Source organism: Chironomus tepperi, unplaced genomic scaffold, assembly GCF_022539635.2.
Source record: "Chironomus tepperi strain 1889 unplaced genomic scaffold, CSIRO-AGI_Ctep_v1 contig_359, whole genome shotgun sequence".
Lineage (NCBI taxonomy): Eukaryota > Metazoa > Arthropoda > Insecta > Diptera > Chironomidae > Chironomus > Chironomus tepperi.
Genome location: NW_027226481.1, coordinates 1,290,072 through 1,309,472, shown reverse-complemented (window position 1 = coordinate 1,309,472; position 19,401 = coordinate 1,290,072). Strand labels below are relative to the sequence as shown.

General features: G+C 32.7%; 1 protein-coding gene across 1 annotated transcript in view; it reads right to left on the bottom strand.

Moving 5' to 3' along the window:
* Positions 1 to 4,576: 4,576 nt before the first annotated feature.
* Positions 4,577 to 19,401, bottom strand: part of LOC139095057 (uncharacterized) — a 33,370-nt gene continuing 18,545 nt past the window's right edge. Inside the window, exons 2-5 of the mRNA XM_070646304.1 lie at positions 10,552 to 10,622; positions 10,248 to 10,446; positions 5,505 to 5,615; positions 4,577 to 5,059 (exon numbers count right to left, since the gene is read on the bottom strand). Coding sequence (XP_070502405.1) covers positions 4,736 to 5,059; positions 5,505 to 5,615; positions 10,248 to 10,446; positions 10,552 to 10,622 — 705 coding nt within the window. The 3' untranslated portion in view covers positions 4,577 to 4,735. The remainder of the gene's footprint in view (positions 5,060 to 5,504; positions 5,616 to 10,247; positions 10,447 to 10,551; positions 10,623 to 19,401) is intronic.

Genomic DNA, 19,401 nt, shown 5'->3' with positions numbered 1-19,401 from the left:
AATCCCGAGTAGAACAGGCTGCATTTAGTTGGCCGTATGTCTAGTTACAAACTTGATGGAACTTGGACATTACTCAGAGTGGACAAAAATGCGTTAGAATTAGTCATTAACTGGACATCAACATGACTTAAATCAGTTAAAACGTATTTTTGTCCACTCGGGGACATGGTAAGTTACACAATCATAGTCCAGTTCTCTCGTTGGATCCAAATTGGAACTCGTTGCTTGATTTATGGGATGGCGGCTTGCTAAGCCAAACTGTATTAACTATTGCCTTTGGAGACCCTATTTCAGTTTGTGAATTGTATTGATAACCTCCACCGTGAAGATGTAAGGTTGATACATGTTAGAGTTAAGTTGGATGCTACTAAGGATTCTCTAAACCTACACAAACACTTCCTAGTCTCGAACCAAGAGATTCGTAGAAACCGAGACTTTAGAAAACCCTAGATTCGACTTAACCCACACATATTACATGTTCATCATCCTAAGGAGGCCTATAGCATCCTCCACATTTATAATTCACTCATAATGATGAGGCAAGATGAAAAGCAAGGTGAGAAGTCAGACGATAATCTTAAAAATAACTGTTTGGCCAATTAAATATTCTCAGATGGGTCATTTACAAAATGTGTAATAAAATTAAAAGGAATTCTTATTTTTTCAATTACTTTTTCATGACTCAATTCTAAGCTACAATTCCCCTCTTACTTCACCTACTTAAAATAAGATTTCAATTTCCTCATTAAATTCACAAAGACAATTTATTCACAAAATCCCTGAAACAATTCATTGAAACATGTTATTGCGTGCAACTCCCATTCATTTAGATAGGCAAAATGACTCCCACGAGACCCCTTGGTGTGCTATAATAAACAATTTTATCGCTTCCTAACTTACTTTATATCCATCAAAGACAAACATATAAATTTACAAGTTTGTCGCATTGTTGAAAGTCGTAGCTACACTTAAGAGCTGGTAATGTTAAATTTATACACATATACATGCAGGTTAAAATATGCCTCAGCATGTAAGAGGCATTTATTTGATGGATCATTAAGTTAGGCAATTCTTCTCTTTTGCTACATTCACGATGACTTTCTTCTTTTTTCCCTTTTCACTCTTGCTACCACTTTGAATAATAAGCATTACCTTATTCAGCTGTATGGCATTGAAAATAAAAATGTGTTAAATGTCCTCATGTCGAGGGACTTAAGCGCATTTTTTGACGTCCAAATTCAAATTCATGGAAGGAAGCTGTTGACAGAGACAGTTTTTCATTTGATACTGGAAATTGGCAAGCGGAAGCCACTCATAGGATCAGTTTCAGGACATCTAAGGGATGAAATGGATTACAATTGGTACGTACGGCCAGCGAAAGTAAGTAAGCGGATTTTCACTCCAGTGATCAGAAATTTATTGATAAATCTAGTCAAATATTATGTAACGATCATTTGAAACTCAAATTTTTTAATAAAATTTTTCATCCGCAGCCAACGTCAGACAAATGATTTACAAATGAAATATGAATATTAAATTCATCGAATTTAGGAATAATTGCAATATTTATGACTATGTAATGTAGTGAAAACTGATCGTATACAACTTATTTGGACTCTCTTCGATGTCTGGTTAATGAGTTTTAACAACAGCCGATTGACCGACCTAGGTGATAAGCCTCAATCGAAACCGCATACTAGTGTTTCACACTATTACTATTGCCTCCTCAGCTCTACAATGTCTGGTTAACGAGTTATTAGAAACAGCCAATCAACCGACCAAACAAAGTGTTTCATCAGACTTCCTTTTCTTGTAAAACTTCGCTAAATATGATACGGGGTGAGATGTTAGGTAGATGAGAAGGAAATAAAAAGAAATAACAAAGAAATTTATTTTCATTTTTCCCCAATTTTTAAAAGAGAAACTCTAACAACTTATCTCAATTTATTTTTATTTCATTTTATTTCTTTTTCTTCCATCAATCGACTTCCTGAAAGTGCTTACAAAATCAAATTATGAAGTGTATAATAAAATCAAACTTTATGTTTTTCTTTACAGAAAATTGCAAATTTAAAGTTTTTTTGTTACCCTACATCAATTCATTCTCATCTTAAAGTTTATCGTATGCCTGGCTTTGCTTCCTTTTTCACAGATAAACTTGTCAATGTTTGGATATTATGATTATTATATTATTGAAAAATTTTCATTGTTATTATGTAAAAATGAAAATTTCAATGTTTATATTTCTGTTGAAGCACAGATTTAAACAACGGATATACACATTACTCTAGATATTTGTTCATGAACAAAACTTTTTCTTTCATTTTTTCACGTTATTTTTCTTTCTTTTTCAGAATGTATTCTGGTGGTTGCAGTGTTGATGCTGTGGGATGTTCATAAATCTAAGTCAAATATTAAAATCAGTGAATTTTTCATCAATTTTGGATCATTTCTTATCTGTGGCAATGGTTGTTGTTCGGATTGTTCAAGGACTTGTCATACTTACAGCCACAACACTTACTTGTGATGATGATGAGAGATTGGCTTCTGGCAGGAATCGAATTTATAAACTCAGAAAAGGTTTTAAATATTCCCGATCTGTTGTCTGACAGTTAAACCTCAGATGTCTTTTCCTGACACCAGCCGCTAATCCAATCAAATGCCATCCAAATCAACCCAAGTACCAACTCTGGAAATTCTTACAATACACAAAAAAAGAACTTTTACGTATCGTGAAATATTTACGAAGGCATATACCATGAAGGTTAATAAAGGAAGTATTAACAGCTTATGAGATAAAAAGAAAATCGGCACGTCCAAATCACAATGTTTCCTCGAGTTACTTCCATTTGGACTGCTTGATTAGATTACTTATTATCAATATGGGCATTTCGTTGGATTGCGAACAATGAGAGAATGAGGCGAGGATAAAAACATTGTTATTGACGCACATGGATTATTCTCGAAAAAGTTTTTGTTTTCTGTCTGGAAACCTGTGGATATAACTTTTCTGCAGACACACAAAAAAAAAGTTTCATTTTACGTGAAAATTTTGTAGACAATAGACACATCAACCTGAATATACTATTATGCTTAAAAATATGACGTTCATACATGTCGAGATAGAAAAAGGTTACGTACAAAGAGCATACGATTAAGAAACTCGAAGCAGCTGCTACATAATCATCAATTTTGAAATTCTAAAAATTGCAAAGTAAATCGATAATCGGATTGTTGGATGTTGGAAATGGTAGAACTTTGGATGAACAACTAGATTTTAAAATTCTATGGATTTGTTTTTCGAGCGACATGAATGAATATGGATTCGCTAAGGATAGATTTACTAACACCAAATGGAAGCTGACTTTATCTGTCGGCCATCTCGTCTATTTGTGGACGTCAAATGATCGACAGATAGAGGCAGCTTCTATTTGGTGTTAATAAATGTTTCACGAGGAAGACCATAGAACTCATAGAAGAAAGCTGTTGATAGAAACGGTATTGGATTTGGTAGTGGAAATTGGCAAGCGGTATTCAAGCAAAATCCAGCGATAGTCAGATTCAGGCGCTGAGTGAGAACACGAATCACAATTGGTCTGTATTGCGAGCGAAGTAAAGGAAGTAAATGTATCTGTAACGCAGATTTAATGGATCCACGGAATGGTCTTTCATGTGTGTAATATGACTTCATTTAGCGACCATGTGACTTCTCTTTTGGTACGGAACTATACTGCTTCTAAGAATCTAAAGAAGAAAAGTACATATCCCAAACAGCATAACCCGAGTGGGACTCGAATCCATGTCCTTCGATTTCGGTCAAATGCTCCTACCTCTGAGCTACTGATGGTTGTTAAGGAACGTTGAGATAAAGCACATATAAACCTTTCTTCTTCTATCCAATGCTCATTACACAGCTCTTATCGTTGTATTGGACAGCAGCATACTTCCATACTTCTTACAGCTTCCGAGTATGTTCCTGCAATTTAGCCAATTCGTAATGTCCATCAATATAAGAAGATTTGTGCTTGTAATACTTTAAGTGCATACTTCTTTTTGCTGTACAGGTTGCAATTTGTAAGAGCAGAAAAGTACAACTGTTTGCAAGTGTTTATCTAGAAATGAAAACACGACACAGTGGACGAAGAGCACTGTCGCTGAATCAAACGACAGAAATGAACAGCATTTACTTTCTATAAAATCTCACGCTTCACCCGCTCATCTTTAAAATTCTCTCATACATTGCTATACATATGTTGGACATATTTGTGCCAAAAAACTAACAAGAAGACATTCATAAGACTAGAAAAAATAAAGTTTATTATGGATATAAAAATGGTCGAATGATCATAAAAAATTGACAAAAGATGACAGCAGAAAATGACGTTATTATTATTAAGTGGCTAGTTTACAATAAAAAAAGGACATGAAATTCCTTGTAAACTTCTCCCTTCAACATATCAGAGATGTTCTTATCTCAGATCATTTAACAATTGAAAACTTTTCCAATAGATTTCATGTGCATTGATAAAAAATAATAATGAAAAGTCATGTCGAGAAGTTTGTTGCTGTGGGTATACTTATCAAAACTATGACACAATATTTTATATATCTATTGCATTGTTATTAGAAAAACTTTAAGATGAACAAAAGTACGACCTTCTCCATCGTACTCGTCATAATCATCATCATGGCAGTTTTAAATTTCACAGTTTCTCTTCGCTTTCTACGTTTATGTCTAGCATGTCGTCACACCATAACCCGCTTGATCTAAACTCGTCTGTGTTGCACAAAACAGTCCCGAGACACCAACTTTTTGTGAAAATGACACGATTCTAATATCTCCACTAGTTGTTATTTGAAGTGCATTTGAAAGGACGCCTGATTGAAAATGAAGCAGTGGCGACAGATTATTGCCTGACTGAAGTTCTCCAGTGATTGGATTATATGCATTGCATCGTGATCTCGCTAGAATGCATGCCGTTATATTCGTATAGTAATTTACTCGGTCTTGTTGTGTCGTCAAATTACGATTGCTGTTCTCGATGAGGCAATTGTCAACCTTGGATGGAATGGATGGATTTTTTATGATTGTAATTTATTGATTATTGTCTTTGAGGGATTTTAAAGATTTTTAGCGTGACTTTAAGGGTTTTGATGATTTATTGGATATTAATTGACATGCTTGTGGTTGTTTGTGGTTTATGGACATATCTAAGGTTATGGAATGTTGGAAATTGCACTTTTTACTCAGAATTGCTGAATATTATTGAATTTTCAGAGTCATTTGCCTTTGTAGTGCAACATTTTGAAGAGGTTTGGGGATTAGATAAGGAATAGGATCATTAGACTGAATCTATGGATGTTATAGAATCCAACAACAACCCATAGAACCCATAAACAACCCTTAAATGTCACACACATGCCAATCAAGCCATCTAAATACATAAAACCTACAAAGTAATCTAAAAATCCTTTTTATCAATGAAAATTTATTCAATTTTTACCAAAACATTTGCATTAATGCGACGAACACATCGTACAAATTCGCAATATCCAGTATAACATAAGAACGGATATGTTGGAGCTGTTGTTGGTCGTACTCCCGATACAATTGTCTGCAAAATAGAGAGAATAAAAAAAAGTACTTGAAATGTACAGACGTGGAGATAGAAAATTAAAATCCATTAACATCAAATGCATTGATGCTTTTAATAATTGTGCAACGGCCGAAGCAATAAAAGAGCACTAGAAAAGCAGCTCTAACAAAAAGTCAAATTGTGTGTGAAAATAATCAATGTCGGAAGTGTATAGAGTGGAAAATTGCGAAATAACCATCAAAAACATACACACATTGCAATATTAGCAGAAGCATACAGCACAGTGGACGAAGAAGAATAAAAAAAAATCTAAACGTAAAACAAGAAGCGGCAACAGCAGCAACGATTTGATATGGTTGAATAAAATTGAATAGAAAAAACGCAAATTGACCTCGATAAGAGCATTCGTAATCATTTTGGTGAGGAAGTATTAGACGAAAAAAAAAAAGAATGAATTTCATTGAAAGCTGCATAATGCAATTCCGAAAAAAAGAGTCATTTTCAATATTTAGAATTGAATTTCAAATGCAATATTTTCACATATATGGACTAAAATGTATGTCTGTGATTTTCAATAGTGATTACGCAATGAAATGTAGAAATGCATGACAGTCAGCACAAAATTTTTTTATATAGGTATTCATAATTTATCGAAATAATGAATAGAAGAAATTTTATCGTCCGAAAGCAAAGATTTTTTCGGGATTTATACAAATGCGAACTAATACTCGGACATAAAGCATAAATAGAATTCGATAGGAATTCAATGACCATGCAGAGTTGAGTATTTATTAGATTTATCATCATGACAAATTATTTCAGGCATATTTTGTGCCTAAAAATAATAATCACCGGCCTACAAGCTTGTTTAATTGAATCTAATATACTTTCAATTAATAAATTCTTTTAAGGTTTTGATGGATGCATTCGTGTTGCATGTGCTGTTTTGAGATTCTATATGAATATGAGATGATATTGAGTGGTCAAAGTGAATTTATAACATTTTAATTATAAAACTAATTGGAACTAGTTGATTATAATCAGGATAATGAGGATAACATATAGGCATATCACTTTACATCGCGAATATCTGATATTAATGAGAATCATAAACTATGTTAATCAGGAATTACTATTACTAATCCCGGATAGCATAGAGTATAGAGAAGGGCAATAATCCGGTATCCAAACCAGTGCAAATCTGGCTCTAGGTCAGATCAATATCAACCTGGAAAGAAGCTGTCGATAGAGACAGCATTGCATTTGGTATTGGCAATTGGCAGGCGGAAGCCGGCGATAGAACCAGCTTTAGGCGACATCTGAGGGAGGCCATTGATCACAGTTGATCTGTACGACCATCGAAGTAAGTAAGTAGTTATGTCGACCTGTAACTGGGAATTTTCGGCCATTTCTACACAGTGTATCTTCTGGGAAGAATGTAGAGAAAAATGGACACTTCCGAACAATATGGACCGAGTGAGACTCGAACTCACGCTCTATCGACAACGTGCCAAGTACTCTTTCCCACTGAGCCACCAGGGGTTGCTAGAGAATGTGGCACAATTTTCACTTATGTCTTCTTCTCTTTACAATGCTTATGGTACAGCTCTCATTGATTTCACCCCAAACTTCCTAAATTCACTTTAACCAAACTGATTGACACGCATAAATACTGTAACCACGCATTCAAGGAGGTGGCGGGGAAAGTTTTGAGGGTAATTTTTGTAAAAGTTCTTCATTCTTCTAGGTTTTTTGGTGAAATAATTCTAATATTGACAATTATCGAACCCTTCTTCAGTGTACTTAGGACAGAGTGTACTTAGAACGCCAATTGACCGCATACATCCAGTAAAACTTCTTATTACTACTTATTATTGTTCCATAATTTCAAAACAACCCTTAATATGCAGTCATAGTTAAAGCCAACATTCTGAAATATAGTAATTATCTACAAATAATACAAAAGCCCCAAATTTCAACCAAAAATAGCACATAATTCATTCCTATATTAAGTATCTACTAATTGCAACTGAAATCCCACTTCACAGATTTATATCCACTTTGAAAATGATTTAAAAACCCTCAAAAATTGCATTCACCAAAATTATTTTATTTGCAGTCTGTACTGCAACAATTAAAATTGTCTCTCCAAACAATCAGTGGATATTTATTTTTAACAAACTAAACATCATTTCGGTTTTATAATGATTTGTTTTAATTGTTAACAAAAAAAAAAGTTGTTGTTCAAATAATAATTGGATAATCATGTCTGCAAATAATCATTATTTATGAAACAATATTTAATGATGTATTTGTATTGGAAGCATTTCTAATTAATTGAATGGTATAATGAGCAAAATTATAGAATAATTCTTAACTTTATAAAGTTCAAAAAACTTCTAATTATCATAAACAACAATGTTGATCTGCACAGACGTCGCGAGCAGCAGCTGAGGTAATAAAACTAGTTTAAATGCAGACAATTGGGATTGACAGAAACGCAATTTAGGAAATTTGAAAATAGAGAGTTTAAAGATTGTAGTTCCACATATTTTGCGGAAATATGCGATGGGATGTAACTCAAATTCTCCTCCTATTCCAGGTACCATGAAAGCCTAGATCTGGAATGGTAGAAATGTGTTCCACACTAGTATGCCAAATTTTTTCGGAAATTCCATTGAACCGATCGAGACTCATCACCATGGAATACCGTGAAAAAGGTTGACCACCTCTGGCCTAGATCAAATTGAATAGATTGATTAAAATCTGATCGCAGTGAATCCTGCTCATTCTAATGCAGGATATGTGCTTTTTAAAATAACTTTAAATATTTTTTGGGTTTAAGACAAGTTTAAGGGTTTAATGGTGCGCAAGGGTGTATAAAAAGGGATGTGTGGTCAAGAAAGGTTACGCACCTGTTGGTAAATAACTGATTTATCAATTTTAAACAATTTTGAACATTTTTGATAATTTTAATAAGTTCAACAACATTGAAAATATCTGACTTTGTTTCTACATCAACTGCTTAACCCAGTGGTGGCCAACCTTTTATTTTTCGTGGCACATCTTGGTTGAAAGCCTCGACCAAAACCCTACAAGGCGTAAGGCATTTAAAAATAATTTTAGCGACACACTATTGTGACGTGACACACAGTTTGCCCACCACTGTCTTAACCAAACAATCCCAAACATCCAAAATGCAGTCAATAGCATTCTATTTCTTCCTTTTTATAATAAAAAACAATTTAAAACTTTTCATTTTCACTTTAAAATGAACAATTTATCGAGACATCATCTTGAATAAAAGTTTTTTTATTGCAGTTGTTTTCATCAATTTTTCCTTTAAAATTGCTTTTCATTTCACTTTAAATAAGTTCGACTGAATTGTTAAGGAAAGTTTTTTATTTTTAAATTAAGATAATCAATTAATTAAGTAGATTTTTATTGTTAAACATAATTGAGATTTAAAAATAGACAAAAGGAAAGGAAATTTAATGGAAAAGTTTCTTGAACTTTTGTTCTATTTTTTTGCTTTTTAAAGGAATCAGACGCAACATTTCTCTTCCTTCATCGAAATGATGGAAGAATTATCGAAACTTTTGACTTCTATCCAACTTTTTATTTCTTCTGTTCTTTTGATTGTTGAGGTGAATAATTTACTTGTAAATTTGAAATGCTTCTGGTCAATGAGAATATAAAAGTTTTTATGTGAAATCAAGTCTTTGATAAATTTTGTATCTGTGGTTTCATGAAACTTTGTACAAGTGCTCAATTATACTGGTGTTCAGCATACACTTTTCTTTAAAAACTTTTTCTAAATCAATGAAGTTTTAACTTGTTATAATGTATTCATGTCCACTCAGGAGTGTTCTATTTTGACACTATTCATCTGGGGTATGTGTCATAGAAAGCATACGGAGTAGAAAAATCCAGTGCCATACGAAATATCCCTTTCAGGATAGCTGTCTCAACTACTAGAACAGACAAGGAGCATGCATATGAGTGTGCACCTCAAAAAAGGACGCATTCAAGTAGAATGGGTTGGATAATCGGTGGGGGTGTTAAATGGAAGGCTGGTTGGATTGGTTGGTTTGAAATATATTTGGATTTCATAAATTATTAAGAATTTAAGGATAATATTGAAAAATTTAGAGACATCAAAAAAGAGTTTTGACCAGCAAATCCCTGATTTCGTCCTCGTTCTACAGTGTATCCTACTGTTGTGCCTCTATATCAGTGTGTATACATGTGTGCCGGGACACACTGGTATTTAACCAAATAACAGCAATTTGCTTTTTAAACCCAACTATTCAAGTCATTGCTCGAAATCTACTAGAATTTTGTAAGGTATCGAGTCAACTTTTCCATACAAACCCTGAGTCGACTTCAATCTCTGATTAGAATCAAAAGAATAAAAAATCAGACATAGAATCAGATCCAATAACAAACATCAATTGGTGGTATATCAGTATGATTCCTTTTAATTAATGCAATCAATTGAATCACTTCCAGTGTAACTTTCACTAAAATTCTAGTTTACTCGAGTCATTCAATCTACATATGCTGTTCTACATATGAAATAAATAAAAAACCGATTCTCACATATCACAACACACCAGAATACATTCATTTACATTTTAATTTACTTACGGCTAACTGTGAAGCACAACCAGCATAACTTGTATTGGCTAAATATATATTTGCACATTGACTTAGTTGATTCAAAAGTGCAGCGCCCGGAGTTAGAACACCAACGCGAAAAAAGCACCCGTAACATGCATCACGTACAGTAATTGATGAATTTTGTGTTGAATTGCACAATAAATTAAGCAATGATAAAAGTTTATTGCTGTCGTCAAGAATGAAAATAGACAAAAATTAAATTGAATTATTTTCTCTTCTGTTCTGTTCTGTTTGTTCCTTTTTTTCGAAACTTTTAATTTATTTCTCTTACTTGTGATTGTAACATTTATCCTGCTTGGGTTTTCCACCGAATCCTTCTATTCCGATGAGATGAGCAGTGAACTGTGAATGTTGTAAAAACATTGATTTAAGAAACAATTTTGTCTTTAATTCTTGTTTTTTTCTCGTCTGCATTAAATTCAGTGTTGTTAATTTGGAGATGTCTGGGTCAGATTAGATAATTGATTTTTGTTGGAATCATTAGTTGTGAGCTAATAAAGATCTGTGTCGAAATTGGTTTTGCTTTGGCACTTAATTGATAATACACAGATTTAGTGATTAAGGGTTCGAATTCCTACTTTGTTCTTCGACTTTATGGAAGTTTTGAACCAGATAATTCAAATAATATTAAAGTTGTGATTTAGACCTTGTCTATTTCAGACTCAGATGATTATTTGTCTTAGATTATTTCTAATCTCAGATATTAGAGACATTATTAAACTTTAAATCGGGAATTGGGAAAGACCCGAAAAGCTCACAAAAGTCCTCGTGTTATTGATCGAGGGACTTAAGCGTGTAGAACTACAAAACGAGATCCAGTAAGATCCAGTTCAAGAATATCTCCCGAAGCCAACTTAACTCTGTTCTGAGGCCGGATTTAATAAAATCTGACCAGAAGGTAGACTTACGCTAGGTTTTTTGCCATTACTACACTATGCACCTTCTGGAGGAGAGTATCCAAGGTAATCCTTATTTTTGGGCAATTTCTATGAAGTCTAGAGTTCCAAATTCATTTTGGCACTTTCCTTGTTATATCTCGTTGTCTGATTCCATGCCAATCTATTTCATCTCCACAATACCTGATCTATACTCAAATTTTGTCTGACCCATTCAACATGCCACATAACAACACTGATTTAAATCCATACCATGACAAAACACAGGCACATTGCAGCTTTTAAAAGCATTTTTTTGTCTTGCAAAATCTTCGTTTACTCATTCACAATGTAGAATAATCACTTGAAAGTGGACAGCATCAACAGCAGTTGCAGACAAATGAGAAAAAAAAATAATATCCTTTTAAATACAAGCAAGACAAAGCAGTGTCTAGAGTAGAACAAAAAAAAATATAAATTAAGTGAAAACCAAACTCGCTTGCGATTCAAACAGAACTGAATATGACGTGAAATTAAATTAAAAACATTTCGCTGGCTTTCACTACACACACTGGCACTGATATGAATCATTTCATAATTTTTTTTGATAATAGCTTCTTTTTTTACTCTTAAATAGATGAGTGGAAAAAAGTTTGAATTTTTTTTTTCACGGTTCTGTGTTTGTTATGCGATGAGATTGAGGTAGTGGGAAAGCAAACATCAGAGGATTATGTCACTGGGAAGATTAAACAAAAACATTTCGAATTTTGAAGTGAATTTTTAAAGATAATTTCAGTTTAATCGGCTAGCTGAGCCGGGTAAGGGACAAGATCTCGGTTAGCCAAACCCAGTAGAGAACTCGAATTTTAGGTTAGTCTCGCACTGAAACCGCACAAGTGTATCGTACACTAGTGTGCCATGGTGAAAATGTTGTCCATCACTGGGTTACTGGCTTACTACTTGATCTGGTAGATTTAATTATTGATTTTTCTTCGAATTTTTGAATTTACTTATAAAGTCCTTCGTAAATTTCCAGTCGTCAGCAATTTTGATAAATAAAACATCATGTTGCAGTGTTTTACGATGTTTTTCAGAGTTTTTCAATGTTTTAATAGTGTTTTTCAATAGTCTTAAAGTGTTTTCAGAACAATGTTGAAATGTTTTCGGTAACCGTTTAAAAGTTTGAATCAAAAAAAATCCGTTAAATGACGAAATTTATAAATTTGTTGTATCATAACTTGAAACAATTTGGATCGTATTTTAGGTCAGAAAAGTGACTTTTACCTTGCTGGATCTTGTTCTTAAGGTTGATTCGCATTTGTATGGTAACCAATTTTTGATACAGAAATGCGCTCAAGTCCTTCGATAACAGGAAGACTTTTCAACATTATTTTGAATTTAAAATGCCATTTTTGATTGTTTTGTGATGTTCTCTGCGTAAAAATCCCATGAGAATGAGCAATTTTTTTTCTATTATTATCTGACATGCTTTTTATTTCCCCAAATTGCATAAAAAGCATATGGAACAACAACAAAAAAAAAGAATTTATTTGAGGTATAATTTCCTGATTGTGATGTGTAGCGTGAATTTAAGCTTCAGGATACTGACTGTAGTCATGTCATATGATGACACAAAAAACAAATTGACAATGAACGGAAATTCTTTTGTATTCAAAATAATTCTTTTTTCTTGTTAGGGCATTGACACTTTCTATGCTGAATATTTTGGAAAATTTGTTTTATTTTCGAATTTAAAGCAAGCTTTTCCTTTTAAATTTATGTACAGCTTCTGTTACTCACGAATTTTCGTAGTCATGGCTGATTTTTGTATAGTCTAAACAAGATCAATTCCGAGAAAGTCGCGTTCAATTGTTGTGTTCTAATCGATAGTTGAAAATATTTTTTGCAGGAAAATTTCTGTTGGTATTTTTCATATGAAATATTTTCATTTTTGTCATTTTATTGATTGCTTTGTTTTGTTTATCATTCGACGACTGATGTTCGAAATGTGCATGTCTATGCAAGTAAATTAAATTATGACTTTTTTTAACTTCAAACTTGAGTACGAGGGATGTATTTGGGTAAACAAAAATGATGATTGTAGGATGAAAAAGCGGAGAAAATTGAGAAAATTGGAAATTCCAATTCTGGTAGTCTATTAAAATGATTTTTAAGATTCTAGTCACTCAGAGCGACATCCTAGTCGAAGAAGAATTTGACACGGATCTCTAAAGTTAGTATGAATATCCCCATCTCCTCTGAATACATCCCTGATGCATATTGTGTCAAAACAACTTGATTTTTCAGCAATTTTTGGTTTTCTAATCATTTTAAAACACAAAAATCAGCACATAATGGCTTGTTGATAAGCACAAAAATTGAAAACCCACACAAAATTCATTTTAAACAAAACAGAACCTGTGAAAAAATAAAAATCTTTAAATAAAAGGGTGTCAATGTGCTGAAAATTGAACAAAAATATCATTCACATATGCATTGAAACGATTATTGGAGTCATTTCTATACAGCAATTTCATATTATTATACCATAAGAAAGAAAATGTGATAAAAATTTATTGGGTACCTACAGAAAAAAGTGAAATCGAAATTGAATAAAAAATACTAATAATTTGTTGCTATTTCATTGAATTTTTCAAAAGTGCTGTCTAGCTTTTTTCCACATTTATTCTCATATTATTATTTCCATACTTGTAAATTGCTGGGTGCGGTCATGGCACTCGTCGAGGAATCATCAATTAATTTTAAAGTTATAGAACAATTTAAAATTCAAAAAACCGTTAATTAACCGTTAAAAAACGGTAAAATGTTTTCAACTGTCAAAAAATATTTGAAATATTCGACGATATTTTTCAAAATTTAACGGTCATTCTTCCCACGACCGTACCTCGATATAATGGATTCGATACCACAAATAATTTGCCGATAGCTGCATATAACCAGAAATGTAAAAGAGTATATTACTATATATGCAAAACAAAAGCTGGAATATAGGAAAGTACGTATAAACGAATGAGCAAGCAATAATAAATGCACAAGCTTGATAATATCATCGATAATGGATTTTAATATTGCTCATGGTGTGGCTCATATTATTTTAAATACACACAAAAAGCACATGTTTATGGGTTTTTCATCTATATACATATTAATACCTATTTGAATGGCATACGACAAATGAAAATGTTTTGGGGTATAAAAAGACAGTGAAGGAGTGGGAAAGAGAAAGCGAGATGGAGTAAATGAAATTGAGAACCATTAGCACCGCAATTTTCTCGCTTGTTAATGTGAACATGTTAAATAAAAGAGAAATTTAATGAATGAAAAGTGCGCAATCATTATTTAATGAAAAAAAGCGACAGCATATCACATATATATATCGTAAATATTTGTATATTGACGTGATGAATTGTTTGTGTGAATATGTTTGTATGTCGCCCCGTAAAAGGTAAATATTTAAACGGTAAAATGCACTTTGTGTATGTGTTGAAAAATGGCAGAGTTGGAGAAGCATGGAGGTAAACTCGGTTAAAGTTCACGTGATGCAATTGGGATACAGACCTAGATTCTGCACCTACAGAAGGTGCTATTTGCAGAATAAGAAGATGCAGTTGTAGATATGTCGAAGTTCGGACAAAATTTTGGCCCAATTTACGGCGAACATCGATTTTTTAGTAAAATTCATCAAATTTCGGCTATAATCGTCGATAACTTACCCGAAACTAAACCCGTTCCATGAACCACATCTGTAGAAAATTGTGGCTATCCACTATAAAGACTTTCTCTGTCAATCCTGTCTATTTAGCGTTCCAAAACTTAATACTTTCTGATTAACTTAATCTGGTATAGATTTGAACCGTATACCATGAAAGGTTTCAGTCAAGGTTAGTCATCAACGTCGGTGTTCCAATGAAAAAAAAGGTTGTCCATCACTGACTTAAAATTAGACCTCATTAACGAACAATGCACCACAAGGCTTGACAACCAGCAAAACCTTGACTTTGCCTAACCAAAAACAACCAAATTTGCCAAATTGTTGCCTTTTGGTTCTAAGTACTGCCTAGTCGCCGTTATGGCAACATTTCAATATGTGCTGATCGTGATCCCAACTCTGGATCAAAAATTCTAAAATCAAAAGCATTTTAACTCTCGGGCATTAATTGACAAATATTTGCTAAAACTCAAAATGTTCATGGATCATGATCTAGTTGTGTATGTGTATGCATGTCTGTGTGTTTTTGTAAGTGTGAATGCACTAAAAATATTTGCAATTAATGACAAATTTGGAATAACTGATTGTACACAACTTTATTATTTATCACATCTGAGACTAATTTTAGTTGAACAAAGTTATTTAAATTAGTTTTGTTAATTGCCTTTCCTACAAGCTTTTTTGTGTTTAATAATTGAAATATTGTTATTAGTTCTAGCCGAATAATTTTCAATTGTGCTACAATATGGAATAGTTTTTGATACATTTATTAACATAAATGAAATGCTGTTGTTAATTTGAAATATACTTTCATGTTTGTACCTACATACTACCTATACGTAATAGAAAATTAAATATTTGAATTGAATTTTTTTTGTGCTGTGCTGTTTTTGTTGAAGTTTAATAAACATTTAGCGACATTTAGCATCTGACAATTTATATCATTGTTTCATCCCCAATAACACAAGTCGGTTTATTGATCCACTAGACCGGTCTGATTTTGGTGCCAGATTTAAATTGAATCCAGCAAAAAGTTGATCTGAAACCAGGTTTTTAATCAATTAACCGATTTGTGCTTTTCGGGAATAGCGTTTTGTATTTTGGAAAGACAGCATCATAGCAGAGTAACAGATCTCAACAGTTTATGTTCGAGCGATACAGGAAACCTCCATTTGACAGGTTTGGCAACCATTTGGAAGCCACACAATGTTCAAAGTCAATTGATCCGACGAACAAAAATGTAGAATGCTGAAAAACGTACCTTTTTTGGCTCCCAAAAGCTCCTTTATTAACAGAAAATGGAAGACTCTTCCGTGTTGTGTCGCTCGGGGTTAGAAGCCTCTTCCATATTGTGTTACTCGGGTTTGGAAGCCTACTCTGTGTTACGTTCCTCGGAATTGAAAGGCTTCTCTAAAGCATGTTTCACGGTTTTGAAAGCCGTATTGCTATCTTGTGCCCCTCAAGATATATTCAGAGCTTCACTAGGGTGTTTTACGTCTCTGAAACTAGTAGAGCAAAATTCATACTTCATTACTTTATTGTTCATGATTTTATTAATTTCAAGGACGATGGACGATATGCAGACATTATTACTTTTTATTGAGAAAAACTACATCAAAAAATAAATATATTTTTCATGAGAAAAATATAATAAAAGTCCTTTATTCACAAAGACGAGAGCTACAAAGAACTGAATGAAATATTAAATGTAGCTTTTGGGGATCATTAGCCAATAACGTTTAGCTTTTAATAACTATTTGATGATGGTAGCACGAGCGACACAAATGAAGAAAGCTCCATCACAGAGCTTTTAAGGCTCCAAATGGAGGTGGCTTCCATTTGGTGTTAATGAAAGCTCGGGTAAGCAACTTCAACTTTAATGGACATAATTTCCAAACGAGCCATAAAAATAATTTTTTATTTCAATTCATTTCTCAATTTGAAAAGTCATAAAATAAGCACCTTATAGATTTATAAGAATTGAATTTACATAAAAGATGAAAGAAGAAAAATGAAGTTCAAAGCATTTTTTTGACTGTAGAAAATATGTTTTGAAAGTCATTTAAAGTATTTTTCTGTCCTTTAAATTGAAGCAATATGAAAAATATCAAAAGTTTAAATTTCCACAGAACTCAAAGTCGACTCGTTATTTGATTGGAGTTGAGTCAACTTTTCCCATACAAAATTCCAATTCAACTTTGAGCTTTGAATTTATTTTACTTGATAGATATTATGACTTCTTGTAGATTCAATTACATCATGTCAACTTAACGAGAATTAAAAGTTTAAATCTGTTGGAAAAAAGCTTGTTAAACAACAATAAAAGATTTATTTTTTATGCCACGAATTCCGACCTTAAATATCTAAGCTAAATCGGAGCCTTCCTCATTTCTGTACAGCTAGATCCATTTTCAGCTCCACCTCTGTCAACACGAAGAACTAGAAGAACTTCAAAGTAATATAAAAGTGATTTTAATAACGTTGATGTTGTGCTTTTAAGCACCCTTTAGCTATTAATGTTAAAGTGCATTAAGGATTGAATTTAGTCTTTTTAAAATAAATCACAAATCTCTCAAACGAATTGATAAAAGGAAGACATGAATCAGAAAAGACTAAATCGAAAAAAGAAATATTTTTAAATTAACGAAATAATCTTTTGCAGCAACAAATCAAAAAGATTCTCAGTAAAGCTTTATGTCAAAGTTCTTATTTTGGAAACTTTTTCCCGAAAACAATTTCCTGCATCGGAAAATCTTTTCCCCCTTTTTTCGATTCTTGGCGCATTTTTTGATGATTTTATTTTTATGAATATTTGCTCACATTTTATGTGAAACATATTTTCCAAGAAGGCTTGAAAAGCTTTTATATGAATGGTGAATTGATCGATATTTGATTTGAAAATATGATTACTTTACCTTTGGAATTTTATGTATGTAATTCTTTGAATTGGATTCATAATCCAATCATTGCAAAAGCCTTTTAATCTTGATAACATTTTTATCGAAGGCAAATAGACTATTAAGCAGGGTTGTAGCTTTAGGTTCTTGAATAAGATTGTCAAATTGAATTCTCATTGCCTGTTTTGATTGGTGTGTTATAACGTTCATTTGAGATTTGAATAATATTTATTGTTGCATAGTTGAAAACCCCTTTTTGTACAAAGTTCAGTCTGTTTTTGAACTCCAAAGAATAAACATCATTGAATTTTCAAAAATTGGTTTCAATGCGGATTGATAATTTTCACTTGCCAAACTTCAGAATTTGAAAATTTGACTAAATCCAAAAATTAGCTGTGTTTAAAACAGTCACTGGATTTAAATTTTGCAATATCACAGATAGCAACTCTGCATAACATGAAATTTGTAACATAATTGAATGACAGGTTCTGTCAGATTCTTTTAAAAATACAATTTTTGTAGCTAGATAAATGATGCTATTAGGTTACGAGACTCAAAATCCCATTGAAAATATTCTTAAGGATTCTTCTGAATTTTATGCTACTTAAACATCGAAGAATTAATAAAGAAAACATCCAAAGTTTCCTAATACTTTTTGAAACAATTTTTGATAAACACAAAACAAACACGAATAACGCAGTTAAGCTTTAAAATCTTTCAAACTGCATAATCATCATTATTATTCCTCTCTTCCATTAATTTAATAAACTTGCAAGATTTTCTTCCTTCTTTTGTAAACAATTATGGAGTAAAGTATGTTTTATCTTGCGGAAAAAAATAAAAAAATTTTCCCATATTTCCCGCAAATCTCGTCTCATCATTTTTATTCCATCATCGAATATCGCAGAAATATTTTTCCCGAGTTATACAAAGGAAGATGGTTCCACTACTAAGCTCATGATGCTCCGATAGGCAAACAGCGTAGAAGTGATCGAAAATTCAACTTTCAGACCAATTGTACACTAGCTTTTAGACGGATTTCCTCGAATATGGCTTTGAATCATTGCCACACTGTCATTTGGTTGGATATTCAGTCATTTTCATGCCGCGTTTTTGAGTTTTTGGGTCAAGCTTATAGTGGTAGAACGATTTGTGATGCCTTCTCATTTCGGTCTCAATAGAGTCAGTGCTGGACTTCCGGATACTTCTATTACCTTTGCCTTCCGGGAGAACCTCATAATGTCTCTATCGTCCCCTTCTTCATTTGTGTCGCTCGGGTTCCATCACATTCCCTTTTACATTCTCATACTGGATAGGAAAAGGAGAAATGAAAAATACGTATAAAAAGTGAAAACTGAAAAATTCGAGATGAAGTAAAATGAATTGTATTAGCAAGAGTAAAAGTCGCAAATTTAAATATATTTATTTTCTCTCTGCAAGTGGAAGAGATAACGATAAGGAAGGCAAAATGAAGGAAACAAAAAAATGTATATAATATACCCATGCATACGTATAGCTACATATAAATATAAAATAAAGAAAAAGTTTAGCGAAGAAGAAGAATTTATTTTACAACCAAAAAAAATAGAGGAAAGGAAGGCAAGAATGGAAAAAAAAGT